Raw genomic sequence first — 20,000 nt, 5'->3', positions numbered from 1 at the left:
GGTGTGAATACATGTTATTTGACCTCAAACTGAATAATAATCATTCATGAATTATTGCTCATTAGCAGTTTTTGTGTGTTTTCACGCCGACCTTTTAACTTTTGGTTTTGTCCAAATAATAATTTCAGAATATATATATTTCAATTTTTATTTATTAATTTCTTTGATCTTTGGATGACTTTACTCGATTCATCGATAGACGGACAAACAGAGAAATAGATAAAAATTAAAATATAAAAAGATAATAATTATGGAGGATAATTCACAGTTACATTGAAAGAATGTGAATAGATGTTATTTCACCTTTGAGTTCTTTCAAACTGAATGATTCATAATTACAGAGTTTTACTATTTTTTGTTTTAAATTTTAGTTCATTAATTTAATTATAATAATGCTTATAATACCTATAATTATAGAAACAGTGCTCGCTCTGGAGGGAGGAAGGAAGGTGGGAGGGAGGAGGAGGGAGGAGGAAGGAGGGAGGGGAGGAAGGAATGAGGGAGGGAGGGAGGAGGGAGGGGAGGAAGGAAGGAGGGAGGGAGGGAGGAGGGAGGGGAGGAAGGAAGGAGGGAGGGAGAAGGGAGGGGAGGAAGGAAGGAGGGAGGGGGGGGGGAAGGAGTGACGGAGGGGGGGTGAAGGAGAGAGGGCGGGAGGGGGGTGGGAGGAGGAGGGAAGAAGCAGGGAGGGAGGAAGGAGGGAGGAGGGGAGGGAGGGCCGGTTTGATGCCGAGTTGGCCTGAAAGTGTCCAAAGAGTTTAGGAAGTAGGCCAGTCGCCGTCCTGCTCCTTCAAGTGCGAGCGACGCACCAACACACATTCCATCCCAGTTATTCAGCCATTTTAGGTTCCAGCTATTCAGAGCTCCATTTCACAGCCCCCCCACCCCTCTCTCTCTCTCTCTCTCTCTCTCTCTCTCTTTCCTTTCTTTGTCATTCGCAACTTTATACCCAACAATTGCACCACCTGTCTTTATTATTATTATTATTATTATTATTATTAATAATAATAATAATAATAATACAATTATTTATTTCTTTTTTACTTTCTTTCTCTCTATTTGATTCTCCCATTCTCTCGCTCCACTTTTTTTTTACTCGTTCACTACTTTCAAGCCAACTAGCCCCCACCTTTCTTCACCACTGTCTTCTCAGTCTTTATTTATTATTATCATTATTTCTTTCATTATTGCTACTTATTATCTTATTTTATGAATTGTTCATGTCTTGTTATGTGTATTTCTTGTTTCATTTATATATTATTGTTATTATTATTATATGTATATATTTTTATTATTATGATTATATTATTACTAAACTTTATTAATATTTTTTTTAATATATATTATTGTTATTATTATATATGTATATGTATTATTATTATTATTATATATTTTATTATGATGATTATATTACTACTAAACTTTATTAATATTTTATTTTATTTTATTTTTTTGTTATATATTTTATCCATCCTCTATTCTCTTTCTTTCTTTCTTTCCTTCTTTCTTTCCCTCCTCCCCCACTTCCCCACCACCGCCCCGCCCCGCCCCGCCTGACCACTCTCCATATCATCCCTGAGACAAAAAATCTGATGTGAAGTTTAAACCCTGAAGAGCCTGTGACACCAAAAAACCTTCCTGTTGACAGAAAGCGCTCTTATCTTCTTTTTGTGGTGTTTTTTGGGGTGGGGGGGGCTGACTCAGGGTGGGGTGTGTGGGTGTCGTGCTTTTAGGGAAGAGCGGGGAGCAACTTGGAGCGTTTACCGGCCTCCAGCTGAGCCATCACAGCCATGTGTACGCCAGGCGCCATATGCCGCCTACGCCCCGCCGCCGCAGGTGACTTGTTAGGCCTCTGGCTCGGCTACGCTAGGCTAAGCTAATTCACACATGGGGAAAATAAAGAGAGAAGGTGGCGGGGAGGGGGGGGGGGGGGTTATTTGGATCAGACCAAAACAGCCAATTAACCGCAACTTCAATGGGGTGGTCAACCCCTGGTGGTGGTTGGCGCTCACTGAGACAACTTACGTCTTTTGGGGGCGATGGGGTTTTTCGGAGGGTGATGTGATGGATCCTGCTTCAAAGTATCATGGCCCTGGTGACACATTGGACGCTCACAATCATAATTAAAACATTCATTGTGTTTATTTATGCCGATTACATTTTCATCAACAAGGAATTTGATTTATTATTTGGGGCGTACAATCAGACGAAGACAAGTAGCGCAAACATTTTTTTTAATATATACAGTATTTTGACGTTTTGTCTAATAATAACAACAGCAATAATATAAATAATAATAATAATAATAATAATAATAATAATAATTATTATTATTATTATATATATTATTATAATTTAACATATATATACTATATATATTTAACTTTATATTTAGCTTTTTGATAACTTTTATATAGCACCTTTCAAAAACCAGGTCACAAAGTACATAAAATCCTAAAATACAATAAGATGGCATGAAACAAAATACAAAATAGACATATAACAGATAATACCACCCGAAACAAGTTTGAAATAGGGTGTTTTGAAAGGGGATTAAAAAGAAGAGAGTGAGGGTTAGGGTTAGGGTCCCTAAGGTCACCCTAAGGTCACTGGATGACCTTTGACCTCATTCAGTGTCTTATGAGGTTAACATTTCAGTGTTTTAAAAACCAGGATTTACACCCAAAAGTGATCACCAAAAATATTTACGCCTGTTCTAATACACAGCGGTAACCAGTGCCTTTCCCCATAATTAATTCAAATTGACCAGAGGACCAGTGCTTTTAAGGATGACGTCGCTATGGTGACCACATCAGCCAAAAACGACACCATCATTATTATCATTTTGGTGGATCCCTTCCTTCTTGTTCTCTGTCTATCTCGTCTGTCTTACGGCCTTTTTTCCCACTGGTCTCAACTTTTAGCCTTTTCATTGCTCATCCCTCCCCAAATAAACAACAGTTCTCCTAACCTTCCTCTGGTTTCTCAGCCCCCACCCTGCCCTCCTTCCTCCCCCCGTCCCTGACATCTCTGTGGGCGGGCGATGGGTATCGTCTTGATCCCAGACACGTTACCCTTGGCAACCGACCACCCGTCTCTGGGCTGCCAGCGTGCTTCAGGTCCATCCAACTCGCTCTGGCTCATATTTTTGGCAAGCCCTTAGCCCTCCGACAGAGAACAGACAAGGTCTTTTCGGGGGTTTTTCGGAGGGGGGGGGGGGTGCATTTTTTGCGTCCCTGCGACCAGGGGAGGGATGGAGGGATGGAGCTGATTCCTCCCCTTCGCCCTCCACGTCCCCAGACTTGACTTTACAGGATCAGCATCAGAGCAGACACCCCATCCCTGTAGCCACGCAGCGATTGGAACCTTTAGCATTTAGCCACACCCCTGTGCGTGTGTGTGTGTGTGTGTGTGTGTGTGTGTGTGTGTGTGTGTGTGTGTGTGTGTGTGTGTGTGTGTATTGCTCATTGTTGCTGCGTTCTGCAGCTCTGTCTGTCTAGTGTGCCAAGAATGCAATATGTATATATACACACAGATGGAGGGTGGATCCCTTCTCTCTCTCTCTCTCTCTCGCTCTCTCTCTCTCTCTCTCTCTCTCTCTCTTTCATTCACTCTTTCAGGTCCTCACTCTCAGTGCATCCATGGGAATTTGGGGTCTGAGCTTTTTTTCTTGATGTTTAAAGTGTCCAGAGCAACGGTGTCAACACCATGGGCGATGAGAATATCCTACCTTGTGTATTCATTTCATGATTGTATATATTGTGTATATATACAGATACATATATATATATTTTTTTTTATATATACAGTATACTGTATACTCTATATCTTTTCAAATCTTGGACTCTAGGATGGTGTGAGGGTATCTCTAATAGATTGATAAAAAAAAAAAAAAAAAGAAAAGATGAATCATGCTCAATGCCTTTGGGTTTTTCTGCCTCTTTCTCTGGGTTTTGTCATGCGCTGGATGCTGCGAATGAGGGCTCCGGGAAAACAGAGGGGCAGCACTTCAAACACACCCAAATCGAAATGTGTGAGAGCATGTGTGTGAGTGTGTGTGTGTGTGTGTGTGAGAGAGTCTATGTGTGTGTGAGAGTGTGTGTGTGTGTGTGTGTGTGTGTGTGTGTGTGTGTGTGTGTTCAAAGGGACCGTGGCCCGTCACTCTTTATTAAGAGTCCGGAAGACTCCGTGAGGAGCCCGACCAAAATAATAGCGAGGTATCTCTTCCACGGAAAGATATTTTCTGAAAGGTCATAGAGGAGAGAGAGAGAGATGATGTTTTATTTGATATAATTTGAGTGTTCTCCTCCTTTTAATTTTTAATTAATCTCCTCTCCTCTCTTCTTCCCCTTCATTTCAATCCTGTCTTCCCTTCGCTTTGGCTGTGTTCACCCTACAGTTTCTTCATGCCCAGTTCCGATTTGTCGCCTACATCCGATTATATATATATATATATATATATATATATATATATATATATATATTTACATTTTTGTTGTGACGTGAACCATACACGCGATGTGTTATAGTTTGCCAGTCGGCCATTTGTTTACATACCCGACCGCATTTGTTCACATTTCAGCTCGTTGCGCGCCGCTGGCTCGCAGCGGGAACTTCCAACAATGACTGATATCCTTCCACAGAGACCCACTGAGGCAGGACTGTAAGCACGACAGGAAGCGGCCAACAGGGCTCCTACATTACCCACAATGCAATCTGTGAAAGCGACAAGCCCCGTGTCTCGTACCTCAGCGGGGAACCCTATCGGACCAAACAGAAAGATAGGCCCGATTGGAGCCTGCTGGGCGTGTGAGGGGGGCGTGGTCTGACATCCCAGGGGGGAGGGTGTGGTCGGAACATTTGGCGCGTTTGAACCACTGTGAATAAAGTTTTTGTTTAGATGGCACCCTCCATGCACGTCACGATTGTCGCATCGATGGCGTTCGGTTCCCAATGGCTGTGGAATTCCGACCCTTGCGTTTTGACGGAAGTTTCTGATTCTTTTTCCACATATGGAATGTGGCCCAAAAAGGGATGTGAAAATATCAGAATTGTCTTTCCTGCTTAGACGTTCATCACACGTGCGTATCCCGTCTGTCACATGATGCGGGAAAAACATGAGAATCGGGTTCTTTTCTTTTCATTGAAAAAGAATCAACGCTTCTGTTTTAGTCCGTTTTTCCACAAATGACTCGACTTGGAAATTTTTTTCTTACTTATTTTGAATTAAAAGGAGGAGTGGGGGGGGGGGGGGGGGGGGGTGGAAGAGGAGGAGGATGGGAAGGAGGAGGAGGAGGGGGAGGTGAAAATAAGGGGATGACTTGTGTTCCCGTTTGATTTATGGTGCGCTCTCCCATTCAGGGGAGCGGCGGCGAACGGAAAGCGCTGGAATCCAGCAGCACATTAAATTAAATTAAATATCTGCCGAACAGATTCTAATTTGATCACCAAGCTGTTTCAATTTCATTAGCCCGCTCCCTCATGGACTTTCACAGCATAATATTCCGTCTCGCGCAAAATCCCATTCATTGGCCCCTTTCCCTTTTTTTTTTTCTCGTTTTCTTTTTTTTAATGAGACCCTGATGCGGACGGGGGGGGCAAAGTGGGCGCCGTGTGGGGTCGGTCACACCGCAGCGGTTTCCCCCGGCAACGGATGAGGGAGTCGACTCACGGAGGCATTTTTTCCTTTTCTCTCCCTCCCGCCAATGAAACATAACTTGTGATTTATGTGATTTATGGCCGCGTTCTCCCTCAAACAGCTGGTATAAAACATCAGTCCAGTGTGTGTGTGTGTGTGTGTGTGTGTAGTATAAGGATCTACGATAGAATGTGTGGGACATGCTACACTACCTCTACTCTACCTCCCTCTTCCTCTACTTTAACTCTACTGTACCTCTACTCCAACTCTACTTTGCCTGTACTCTACCCCTACTCTACCTGTACGCTACTCTACCTCAACTCTAACTCCCTCTATCTTTACTGTACCCTACCTCTAATGTACTTCACTCTACGTCTACCCTATCTCTACTCTACCTCTACTCTACCATACTCTACTGCTATGTCCACTGTACTCTACCTCAATTTCTACTTCTCGTTACTTTACCTCTACTCTACCTCTACTCTACTGTAGTCTACCTCTACTGTATGTCTACTGTACTCTACTCTACCTCTACTCTCTCTCTACTCTATTGTACTCCAGTTCTATGTCTACTGTACTCTACTTTACCACTACTCTACATCTACTCTACTCTACCTCTACTCTACTGTTCCCTATCTCTATGTCTACTGTACTCAACTCTACCTCTAGTCTATCTCTACTCTACTGTACTCTACTTCTACTCTACTGTTACTTACCTCTATGTCTACTGTACTCAACTCTACCTCTAGTCTATCTCTACTCTACTGTACTCTTCCTCTACTGCATGTCTACTGTACCCTACTCTACCTCTACTCTACCTGCATTTACTCTACCACTACTCTCCTCTCATTCTGCTCTCACTCTCTCTACTCTACCTCTACTCCAACTCCCTCTGCATCCCTCTACTGTACTCTACCTCTTCTTTACCTCTACTTCTACTCCATCCCCTCTTCCTTTCCTGTACTCTTACTCTTCTACAACTCTACATATCCTATTCCTCTATCTCTACTCTACCCCCTCCTCTACTGTACTTCTACTCTACTCTACCTCTATCTACTCCTCGACTTTTTTTCTCTCAGGAGCCAATGAGGGAATCTATAATTGTTGTCAATAGTTATGTCGATCATAAGACAAGGTGGCAACAATAACACGACTACTAATAGTAATACGTGTTATTTGAAACACTTTCCAACCCACCAAGGGCACTGTGTACTGGGATTGAACCTCTGAAATGATGTTTATTTATGGTGCCTGTGAATGCTGGCTTTTGTGTTTTTGGCACACTGTGTGGCTGACAAAACACAAAAATTGTTCTCAAAAGAATTTAACGGGGCTGATGGCTTTTGAATGGACTGGATGTGATTTACAAGTGGGCTACTGAACATTAGGTGGCATACAGTGCTGTATGCCTTAAAAGGGGTTCTTGAGAGCAAAGACGCAAAACACAGGCTCGGAATCGCTCCAGTGTCGGCCGCTCTCTCCGGTTCCAGGAGATCTCGAAAGTGATAGTACGCGACCAGCGCGCAGTAACAGTGATGAATGTTTTCACCAGACCGTCCGCCATTAGTGTCAGGGCAAGTTACAGCCACAAGAGCGGACAAACAGGAAATGGAGAAAGAGAATAGTAAATAATTGATAAGGCTGACCCTGCACGATTCATATTCTGCGGCACAAGGATCAAAGAGTGTGGCTCGGAGTTTGACATTGAGCCCCGGCGTAGGAGTCAAATCCATTACCCTCCCGGCCCCCCCGAAAACCACCACCCCCACCCCCACCAGCACCACCACCACCACCACTGCTGCATTTTTAATACAAAACACAAGCAGCAGAAGCAGCAGCTCCCATTCCTCCTTTTTTCCCCAGAACCAGGACTCGGAGTCTGACAGTGGCTGGCACTTCCCGGAGCATTAACCAAACTGCCTTAATGGACTGGCCAGCATTATCCCGCCAATTACTTTCAAGTAAAAGCGAGGTGGAAGCCATTTTGTTCCTGTCCACTCGATGAAGCCGTTGGTTTTCGCCAGCTCTCTCAGGTGTGAAAAACAGCCCTCTGGGTTATTTTAGGCCTGATCAATATTTCAGAGGCAGGAGGCCCTTTGTGTGTGTGTGTGTGTGTGTGTGTGTGTGTGTGTGTGAGGGGGGGGGGGGATCCTCCTCCCAGCCGGGCATTCACAGCAGCTCTATGATGAATGTTTAAATGAACATTTGAGTGAATGAATCATTCATCAGATTTCACAGTTTTTTTTAGAGCGGGCAGGGGGTTGTTTATTTGAATAGTGCATTAGAGTTCGTCAAGGCCGTCCCATCACTGCCCTGGAGGGGACACGGGGGAAACGCACTCCCTGCGTCTCTAATAGAGCGGATCGCACCCGGGACGCCGACTTTAACCTTTCACAAGAAGAGCGTGGATCTGTTCACTGTTGCTTGGTAACAATGCGATTGTGTTGTTGCCACAGCACGATGGAGAACTTAGAGACTTCATTACACTGAGCTTTGTTTGCATCTGGAAGTGAAAGTCCTTTTCACCCTTGTGTTACCATCAGGGGTTCAATTTGGGGTGGTAAATAGATAAATTAGAAGACACCGAAGGAGGGGATGGGAACTGGAAGGGATCGAACTTACTCATCACTTGCGCTTTTTTGTTGCGCGCCTAATAGTGTAATTAGGGTATGGCCAATGTCACACCTTCTCGAGATAGAAAGCTTTCCTCGATAGGTGTGCTGACAATTTAATCGGATTCCTCCGAGCCTGACAAGCATCATGGTACACAAAGGTTTTTTTTCCAAATAAGTGACCTTCCATCATTTATAAAAATTGTTATTGTTTGGTAACATTTACATTTGGGTCCTAACCCCAACCAAAATAACCTCCAGCATATGAATCAAATTCAGTCAAATTGATCTGCCGTTAAAAAGGGAACTAACCAAAATAATAAAGATATCAAATTTAAAGTTGTCCCGACGCACGTGGAACTGTAAGACGAGATAAGTGATGAAGGTGTTGGAACTTTTCCAACTCTTTGAGATAACTCTGTAACTGAACCTGTGAGATCGCAATAAAAAACTAAATTGCAAAAAAATGAATAAATAAGGAGATATATATTGATTGTGCCGAAATTCCCTCACATATTCTGAAAATGTATTTGTTTTCTAAATTCTATAGCATATTTCCACTTTCAATAGAGGCATCTGTACAATTTGAGCACGGCGGCAGAAAACCCCCTGAACCTCGAAATAAGCCTCCTTTCTCTCAGTGTGCTCGAGGCCTGCTTAATATGTCATATTTTTTGGGGAACATAGAGAAAATGAATCGTTTGGCCGTGCAGACGACCAATCACACACTCAAACGTTTATTATTATAAAGTCACAGAACCCTCAGCTGAAATCTCTGACTTGAGAACTCAAAGCGGCGCGTGCCGTCGCCCTGCGTGAGTTATCAAAGTCAATTACCGAGGATGAATGGGTGAGGCGAGATGAAGGGCAGGTGCATCAATTCACCGACACCGCCTCCTCCATCCCTATCGATCCTGTCTCCTCCACTTCCGCCGTCCACTCCCGATGCTTCCTGACCACAAAAGCTAACGGGGGCGCTGATGTCGGATGAAAAATGATGGTGGTGGTGGTGGTGGTGGGGGAGTGGTGCGGGGGCGGGGGGGGGGCTGTAACCCAAACTCCCACCCAGAGACATCTTCACAGTTTTGATATCAGATCTCTCACCCTCCACCCCCCTCTACCCGCCGAGACTTAATATAGATCCCCCGGAGTTGTCCTGTTACAACTACTCCTGTGGTTGTGCCGGATTTCAATCTAGTTTCCATTGTAATGCTACTCCATTTTTTGGGGGGGTGGGGGAGGGTGGCGTTGGTGGGAGCAGGTTTCCCTTTGAAAAACATCCTCTGACCTCTGAGGATTTTTAAGATTTTAAGTGTTGCCATGCTGGACTCACACTGTTCCATTGTCATCTGAATTACACGCATTAATTCATTTATTTGTTTTGGTTTTAAGTGCATTTATTTATTTGTATTCTATTTTATTTGGGGTTTTTTTATTCATCCATTCATTCATTCGTACATTTTATATTCATTAATTTATTCATTCTTCCATGCGGTCACTCACCCATTCAATCATCCAATGATTTATTTTAAACATTGATTAATTCCTTTATTTACCATCCTTCCACCCATGCATTCATTCACTTATCTAAGTTTTCACCAATCCATCCATTTATTGATTTACCTATTCATTCATGCATTTATCATTGATCCTTTCATCCATGTATTCACCTATCCATTGATTCAACCATCCATCCATCCATCCATCCATCCATCCATCCATCCATCCATCCATCCACTCATTCATTCATTCATTCATTCATTCATTCATTTGTCAATTCATCTGTTCATTAATCATTAATTGACCCTTTTATTAATTAACCCATCAATCCGTTCATTCATGCATTCACCCATCCATCTATTCATTTACTTATTAATCAATATACAGTATCATCTATCCTCCTCAGTCACGCAGCTTCTTCTATCAGTGTTTTCTCTTGTTCTGTGGAGTGCAACATGCTAATCCAACACGCTTTGTAAAAACACCCTTCAGATACACACACACATCCCCCCTGGCTCTGTGTCCACTCAGCGAGCCAGGGATGATCTTCATTGTACAGCCGCTGTCTAGCAAAGCCTGTGATGGCTGTCTGCAGAATCGGCTGCTGCTGCCGCTGCTTTTGAGTGGTTCTCTTTCTCTCGCCCGCCCTCTCTCTCTCTCTCTCTCTCTCTCTCTCTCCACCCGGGGCGCTGCACGCGTTGGAGGCATTGATCGGCCCTGAATTGGATTGGATTGCGGCGGCGGGCCCTGATTACTGGTGTCAGTGTGTGTCAGGGCACGAGGGAACAGCGGGAGCTCCTTGTGCGGAGCCCCCACGCCCAAATCGACGGTCGGACGGACGGACGGACAAAATGGCCGCCTCAAATATTTCTTGGGTCTTAGCCATGCAGGGGGTTTTGTGGACACACACACCTGGAAGATATGAGGACAAAAATTTTATAATTTCCTACTGACGTAGTCTTATCCCTACTGATGAAAGAGTTTTGATATGATATTGTTGATATCAAGAGACTACTGTGTGTGTGTGTGTGTGTGGGGGGGGCACAAATCCAGGTACATACAGTATCCGCATTTTAAATTATAATTTGACATTTAAAGGATGGAAGGACTCTGGATTCTCGGAGGTTATTCAAACAGAAGGTTACGCTGTGTAAGTGGCTTTTTGACGGACATTGCACAAGTACGAGCGTGTGTGTGTGTGTGTGGGCGTGTGTGTGTACCGGAAAGTGATTTTCCCCTCCACGTTATTTGTTTACCTCTGGAAATGCGGCCATCATCTTTTTTCCACCAAGAACCATTTTTCACCCCCAGCTTTTTTTTTTCTTTTTTTTCGTTGCTCGGGAGACAATGAAGTGCCTTCCTGGCCGGAGAGCGACAGGCCAATAAAAAATGTAATTGGATCTGTCGATCAGAGCCCGCTGCAGCTGCGGCCAGGCAGGTGGGTGTGGGTGTGGGTGGGGTGGGTGGACCAACGGACGTTGGAGGTAACACCGAAGGCAAACAAGACGGCAAGAGATGGAGAGAGAGGTAAAGAACAGTACCTTTAAAAAGCATAGCCACACCATCAAGCCCTCTACCCGTCCATATTTTGCTCGGAGGCTGGTTGTGTAGTTCCCTTGTGTGTGTGTGTGTGTGTGTGTGTGTGTGTGTGTGTGTGTGTGTGTGTGTGTGTGTGTGTGTGTGTGTGTGTGTGTGTGTATTTGTGCATGTGCGTGTGTGTGTGCGTGTGTGCGTGCGTGTATGTGTGCGTGTGCGTGTGAGTGCGCGTGTGTGTGTGTGCACGGGGGGGGCCGGGGGGCTGATGATCAGTCTTTGTTTGTCGGTATTAGTGGCTCTATGATGCGGCTTTGATGCGGCCGCGGCTGCCACATCCGCTGAAGGTCACATGGGATGCACCGTGTTGATGTGTCAGTCTGCGTTTGTTTGGCCATGTTTGGTTTTTTGTTTTTTTCTCTCCCCCTTTACCTGGGAATGGTCCTGTCATTAGTCAGTGAAAGGTGAAATGTTGTATTCTTTCACAGTACAGCACCAAACACTGAACACAGCCGTTGACGCTGTAGCGAGTTGTACGTACGTGTTTGTCAACATGTCCATATGTTGTATGTTTATGTATATATATATATATATATATATATCGGTTTTTTTCTCTCTGAGAAAAAGTGCAGTGTCACAGCAGCTCACGTCAAAAATAGACTATATTAATAGATAATAATAATAATAATGTAATAAAAATAGAGAAGGTAAATGGCAATGTGCAATAAACAAAGGTATTAGCTGAAAACGAGAATTCAATATAAATATACAGGCTTGAAATTAACTATAGGATAGAGAAGATCTAAAAAATATATATAAAATAAAATAATATGATAAAATATTATATTTATTTATATATATATAAATAATGTAATTCCTGTGCCTATTTCCATGCGTATGACTTCACTAGAGTGTCCACATGTTCATGGACTTCCTTATGCATTGTCTGTTTTTCTAAGTGCCATTTCCAGTTTAATGCCGATGGCTTAAAATAAGAGCGCTTTAAAAAAATAATAAAAACCCCGTCCCCGACTAAGACGCTAAGTGGGTGTGGAGGTAGTTCCGCGCTCCTGCCTTGCACCCCCAGCGCTGGCCCGCCTTTTAGGGGAGATGGATTTCTCGTGTCTCCTCGTGCCTCGTTCTCCCCTCCATTATTCACCGGACTGGAAGATTGTTCGGAAAACCTCTCTGCTTGTCTTGTAGTGTGAAGCGCCGCATTATGTCGGGGCATATTTAATTTTAGGAATGGGGAAACTCATGTCTTGAATCTCGTCTTTTATATTCTCTCTGATATTCTCTTCCACCAGTGATATCCAGGTTCAGGGTAATGGGGTGCTCTAAATTGTGGGATTATAAAGGCGGTTGTGAAAATGGATGGATGGACGGTGTTGTTTCATTAGGATGAGCTGATGTAAGGCAGCTCCTAAGGCTCATATAGAAATTCCCTGGACCTGCCAAGGATACCACGTCAGAAACACCTTTGGTTTCCTTTCACGCGCTACGCTCCATCATCCCTCCATCACCTGACAAACAGAGTTGCAGCTTCCTGGAGCAAGGTTGAGCCAGCAGACCGGCTCTGCATAGAAAAACCGAAACACGATAGGATTTATTTACTCCCGTGAAGCCAAGAAGCATTTCCCCGCCGCTGTTGGAGAAACCAAAACAGACCCTCTAATTGAGAGGTATGAATGAGATGCTCAGGGCTGTTTCCCTGCCAAGAAGCTCAAGGTTCCCCCTCGTTGGAGAGCGTTGAAACAAACTTTATATATATATTTATACATATATATATATATATATATTTTTTTTTTTAAACCCTCTTATCATTTTGTTGCTATCGACCTCATACACACTTTCAGTCTTTCTCCACGAGCACTGTGGAAGTCCAGAGAAATGGAAGTCCAAAGCCATCCAGAAACCCCTGCTACTTTAAGACCTCATTGACGTTATCTGGTTCTGATGGCCCCTATGTGAGACCAGTCGTATATATATTTATCCTATCGAGAGAATATATATATACCATATACATATATATATACAGTATATATACCATATACCATATAAAAATCATATATATATATATATATATACATATATATATATATATACGTATGTATATCTGTATTATCTTTTCACATAGCCACTTCTGCCACTTCTGCACCCCTGACTGGGCTCTAAAACCCTTTCCTTGTCACGCCTACATGACCATGAATACACAAGCAGCTGTAATAAAACACAATTCCCGCTCCGAAAATTACCAGGGTGTCTGGTGTTAGAGGGCGGGGTGTGTTGTCACGCGGATTCTGTCAGGTTTACTTCAGATATGCAGAGTGTTAAGAACAAAGCCAAATCATATGTTATTCATAGTGTTTGTAAGGGAGCGGCGGAAGCAACAAAAAAAGTCTGCCACGCCAGTTTCTTCTGAAGCTGACGGGCTACGGGGAGCATTACTCATCATTACAATCTCCGCTGGCAGCCAATTGTCATCACATCACAGCAGCATAATGAGGCGTAGCCACTGAGCGTTCCTCGTATCCCCGTGCGCTTTGCCATAACCACCAGCGGAAGGGGCGCCTCAACCCATCCATTGTGTTCAACTTTGTATACTAGGTTTTTTATTTTCATATATAGGTGGAATAATTTGTACAATCGGATTCGATTTCAAGGAGGTTTGACGTTCGGAAGCGTTTCAGACGATGGAAACTCCTCATTTCAATGTTCATCTTCTCTCTTGCCTCTCTGGTTTAGGAGCAAGGAAAGGTGGGCGTGACGTTCAACATCGGCACGGTGGACATTAGCGTGAAGGAGGCCAGCACGGCAGTGAACGACGGCAAATACCACCTGGTTCGGTTCACCAGGAACGGAGGCAACGCCACCCTACAAGTGGACAATTGGCCGATCAATGAGCACTTCCCCACAGGTAACGTTGCTCGTCCCCCTTTAGAAAATGAAATGACAATTCGACATGTCTTCTGGGAGGATGGTCATTTGAATTGCACTGGACATCAGCTGGTTTGTATGGTCACGAAAGAGCGGCCAGCATTGTAGGCCTTGGCCTCAAAATTACGTTTTGCTATCAATTTATGGCTGTTTATTATCAATTTTTTGCGATACTATGAAAAAAACACCTGCAAAAAAGACATCAGATTAAGCAGAAATATCAAGGTGTATAATGGTCGTTTCCATGGTTGGCGAATGACACCAGTAACCGGAACTGGTCTGAGAATGGAGTGACATGACATAGCATTGATCCTTATAATTAATAATGCAAAAATTGGATGGAATGGAGATGGAAAAGTGGAACTGCCCCTACAGCTCAGACACACCCACTCAACTGAATTTGAAAAAGGCAACGTGCATAATGGGGAGACACTCTCAGTCACTCCCTCCACCCACATGTGAATAAGGTTTTGTTGTGCCACCCTGAGATCTTCAGTGGCCCCAGATGGCCACCCCTATGAAAAATTTTTGTCTGGTCCGATCCATTCTGGCCGATTCCAACAAAATCCTCGACACGTGAAGGGGGCTCAAACTCCCTATCTTTTTTGATGTCATGAAAATGTAATAGGCGGGCGACATCTGGCTAGACGGCCGTTAGCTGGAGATTGAAATGCACCAAGGCAAGTTCAGTCGGTGGGCGATCGGGAGAAGGAACGACAAAAGGGAGGGGGGGTGGGGGTGGAGGAGGAGGTAGGGAGGGAGGGATGGAGGGAGGGAGACCTGCTGGCCAGATTAAGCTTCTGCTCGTCTGTATCTCCCACTCCCAGGTCAGTGGACGCAGCACAGCAGCTGAATAGAAATGGGGTCATCAAACACGGCCCGGTCCATTTGGAAACGCAGACACTCCATTCATTTGAAACGTGGTTGTGCTGCTCCGCCAGCCAGGAGGAGAGAGAGACACATGGGGGCTGAAGAGGGGGGGTTTGGGGGAGATAGCAGGGGGACGCAGGGAACCAAATCTCCACTTCCTCTACTTTGCAGTCCATTAAGCCAGCTTGGCTGCCCAGTGCTTTAATACAGTACTGTGCAGCTAAGCAACATGGGAGAGGCTGCTTTTGTTTTGGTCTTTTTATCCAGTTTTTTTTCCCCGTCCCTCATTGGCAGCTCTTTCACGTTCACTTAGTGGAGCAGATAGGAAGCAACATGGCCATAAGAGAGTGTTAAAGACTAGACTCACGTACAATAAATGAAATAATAAGCATTAAACGAAACCGTATTAAAGTATAAAAACGACCACTCAGATGTGAGACTATGATACGAATACTAAAACTGTCAAATTAATTTGATATGTGAACATATATTGAACTGAATATGTCCTATGTCAAATATGTAAATAGATTTCGTCAGCATCAACGTCGGTATTTTCTGATTTTTCCAATGTACTGTCTGTACTTTACTATATTTACAAACAGTGATGATGTTTTTTAAGACGAGTGTCTCAAATAGGAAACATCCTAATTTGATTTAAAAAAAAAATTAAGGAAATATTTAACATATTAGGAAATCTTTTAACATTTTAGTCGTTGATAAAATATAGTTTTTAATAAGCAATGCTTAACAGTCCAGCCAGTGCCATGTTGCCACTAAAATACAAACTGAAATTCTGATCCCAACAATGAAGAAATAAAACATTATCTGTATCTGTTATAAATTTGGTAAAATGTAGAGAAGAGATTGGGATATATACTGTAGATATATTAGTGTAGGTAATAGATCATGAAAGGTCAAAACATTTTACCTTACTGGAACAGGTAACAATAGTTTTGCTCCTTTTGTCAGTTTTTGTCTGACAAAAGGAGCTGAGAACTATTAAGTTTTACTCTCAGTGGTAGGACTTTCTACCAACGTTAAATTCTCGCTTGCCAAGCACCAAAAAGCCGCTTCGCTTGCAGCGGTTCGACCCCCAGTGAGGACAAGTGGGGCTCTGCACCCCTGCCTATCCAATCTGCCAACCCTTGCGAAAATAATTGATCTTCTATTGATTCAGCAGGAGACATCCATGGTGGTGAAATGGTGTAACCGAGCGCCGCATGGTGTAAAAAATACATCAAAAATCCCCCCTTTTTAAACTAAACAAAAATAGAATTATAGCAGAGGGGAAATGCTGACCTACCCAATACAGAGGAGGAAGTAAATAGGAGGTGACCCAGACCTCTGCCTCAGTCGCCCCAACAGTTCGCCTCCAGCTGTAACCACCCCACCCCATCACCACCTCCGCCCCCCCTACTGGGAGCTGGACGGCAGCCCACCCAAGCTTGACCTGACACTCTTCCGTTTGGGTTCAATGGGAAGTGCAGGTGATCTTAATCTCTTCCGTCTTTGGCTTCATTTTGCCTTTGGCTGTCTTTCGCTTCCTCTTGACCAAACAATGTCGGACGGGTTTCATAACTACAGTCATAATAATATTACAGAAGGGAAGGGGGAAAAAAGACAGCTTTTCAGAAACTTGGATAACTCTATGATGAGCCACATGCAGACGCCTTCTTTAAACTGACCCAACTAATCAGAAATAAACAGATGAAGAATAAGAATAATATTGGCAGCACCTACTGTAGCTGCACAGTAGCAGAGGCATGGGTTTGAGTCAAGTCAAGTTTATTTCGATAGCCCTTAATCACAGTACAGCCTCAGAGGGCTTCACTAGCTTCTCATTTAACATAGAAATGAACACCATCCCTTGATCTTGAACTCCACCCGGGCAAGGAAGAATTCTCATTGGAAAGAAACCTTGAGAAGGGGTCACAGAATCCTCCCGATGAGATGATCCTCACAAGACGGTCCTCACGGGACGGTCTTTACGAGAAAGTTCTAATAAGACACTCCACAGAAGGCAGTCCTTTACGAGATGGTCACCATGAGATTGTCTCCACAAGATAGTCCTCACAAGGCAGTCCTCACAAGATGGTCTGCACAAGATGGTCCTCACGAGACAGTCCTCACAGATAGTCCTCTCAAGACAGTCCTTATGACACAGTCCACACAAGGCTGTCCTCACAAGATAGTCCTCGTAAAGCAGTCCTCACAAGATAGTCATCATATCATAGTCCTCACAAGACAGTCCCCATGACAAAATCCACATAAGGCAGTCCTCACGAGATAGTCCTTCTGAGAGAGTTCTCACAAGATTGTCCTCACATAGCAGCCCTTACAAAATGGTCCTGAAGAGATGCTCTTTACGAGATAGTCCTGACAAGAAAGTCCTCGGGAGATAGCCCTCAGGAGATCCTTCCTTAAGAGTCCTTACGAGGCGGTCCTCACGAGGCAGTCCTTGCAAGGCAGTCCTCAGGAGGCGGGCCTCACGAAATGGTCCTCATGACAAAGTGCTGTCTTCCATCATGTCCCCCACAAGATATCAGATTCCCCTCTTCATTTGAATGTCAACTCACCGCAGCCTAACTTAATGCTTTGCCTTTTAACTAGAGTTATCATCTGCTTGGCACTTTTGTTACCAGGCGGGAATGAGTGCTGTGTGGGTAGAATTATTCGTATTGTATGACAAGTCAAGTCACATACAATATAATTAGCTTAGTTTAACAAGGAAGACAGTACGGGAGTCGGATTCAATTCAGATGTCATGGCTCGATCTTACATGGAGTTTGCATGTTCGCGCCATGTTTCCATGGATTTTTTCCTGCCGCTTCTACTCCTACCCCACCTGCAAGACGTGGTAGGCTAGGCTAATTGGAATTGGACTCCCTCAATTGCTTGTCGATGTTAATGGTGTATTAGTGTAAATATGTGACCTCACCATAGACTGAGGGTGACCCCCCCCCAGCGACAAATTGATGAATTGATATTCGATCTTTAACGTCCTTATAATGATCTCTAAGTGGCACCATCATAACTATTCAGTGCTTGCTTCCTCCGTTTGTCAATCTGTCAATAGCCTCCTTACAGCGACTCGGACCTCTCGGACCCACGCCCAGCGTCTATTCAGAGATTGCAGATAGATGCTTAGAAGGGTCTGCACCTATAGAGCCGCAATTTTCCTTCAACTTTTGTCCACTTCTGCCTGCGCCATTGTCTAAGGATAGGGCTGGAATTGCCTGCTTGTCGGGGGAAAGGGGATCGACTACTTGGTAATTTATTTTTCTCTTTCTTCAGCGCAGGTAATTTGCAGTACACTCAGTGATAGTAATTCAACAGTGATTGATTTCTCTCTCTCTCTCTCTCTCTCTCTCTCTCTCTCTCTCTCTCTCTCTCTCTCTCTCTCTCTCTCTCGCGTTCCTTCATTGTAAGGGTGTTGTCATCTCATGAGTAATTACAGGTAAGGGTGCAGACTCATCGACTGCATTCTCACATGAGAAATGCTTAGTTGGAAGGGCGGTAAACCCAGTGCCAGTCTCTCGGGCAGTTCAATAAACAGTTACCGGATCAGGGCAGCCGGCTCGTTGTGGTGAGTGGAGAGGTGCTGGTGGATTGCTTGTCAGTCAAAGCTGCTTGCAAAGTAGCCTCGGGCCTTAAAAATTGTCCGTCTCAATGCTTTTGTTTACAATGTTGACTCACCAAGTGCAAATCTATTTTGTGTTGCAGCTGGAGTTTTCTCTGCACTCTGCCCTCACATTAATTACCAGAACGACAATGTTCATAGGCTGCACTGGAAAAAAACTATTTATTGGCTCAAATGTAACAATTTCTATAGGTTTTCTCAACTTAAAATGGAGAAATGAAGGTAGGAATGTTCCTAAGTATAGGTTTACCAAATTGGAGCCATTCTTTAGGTTAATCCAATGATTCCAATCCAGTAGATTTTTTTCAGTGTGTGTGTGTCTGTGTGTGTGTGGCTTCAGAGTCCCCACACCCCCAATTATCCAACCCTCCAAACCACACTCTTCTATATCTTGTCCTTCCAAATGTCTCCTGGTGCATTATGTCTCCAGCAGTCACAAGCGTTTCGTCAGAGCTGCACTGTATCCCAGCGCCCCTCCTCTTGTACTGCACCGACACTCGAATTAGTGCAGAATCCCTGTCCCTTTGTTTGGGGACACGGATCCAATTTCCTTACGTAACTCTTTTGATTTTCCATTATATGATCTTTTTCTGCCTGAGTTTGAATCTTCTCTAAAAAATCAGGGAGTCATTGGACCGAGGCAAGGCGGAAATTGTGCATTGCAATTTACCGCGGCTGGCTGGCGTTCAAGAGCTGCCTCGCTTGAATAACCAGTGGCCTCAGCACACTCCTCTAGCCTCGGGAAGCCAAAGAGTGTGCGCGCGCGTGTGTGTGTGTGTGTGTGTGTGTGTGTGTGTGTGTGTGTGTGTGTGTGTGTGTGTGTGTGTGTGTGTGTGTGTGATTGGTCATTTCAACAAAGACCGCACGCTCAAATTGCACATCAGTTTAGCCACACACACACACACACACACACACACACACACACACTCACACGCCCTGGGTACATACTCCAGTGCACACGGTAATGATGACACAACTGCCGTAACCTGGACCGGGCTTCGCGGGCTGTCCACGCTCAACAAGGCTGACAAGCAGCGTATTGACATCCAGACAAACAGAGAGATAAATACTCATACGTTCCACTGGCCAAACATGATTAACCTTATCTGAAGCTTTGAGGCTGAGGTGGAGGCTGACGGATGCTCACACAAAACACACGCATACACACACGCACGCGCACACACACACACACACACACACACACACACACACACACACACACACACACACACATAGAGACACTGGATGCGCTGGACACTGCGGCTGCGAGAAT

General features: G+C 44.2%; 1 protein-coding gene across 1 annotated transcript in view; it reads left to right on the top strand.

Annotated features, from left to right (window-relative positions):
• The window catches only part of LOC307227588 (neurexin-3b-like), a gene marked incomplete at its 3' end in the record, with an annotated part of 299,424 nt that overhangs the window by 235,129 nt on the left and 44,295 nt on the right, over positions 1-20,000 (top strand). The window contains exon 14 of the mRNA XM_079996955.1: positions 14,026-14,197. Within this exon, the coding sequence (XP_079853081.1) occupies positions 14,026-14,197 (172 nt within the window). The remainder of the gene's footprint in view (positions 1-14,025; positions 14,198-20,000) is intronic.

Source organism: Zeus faber, assembly GCF_960531495.2.
Source record: "Zeus faber genome assembly, chromosome: 2".
Lineage (NCBI taxonomy): Eukaryota > Metazoa > Chordata > Actinopteri > Zeiformes > Zeidae > Zeus > Zeus faber.
This window is presented reverse-complemented; position numbering and strand designations above follow the sequence as displayed.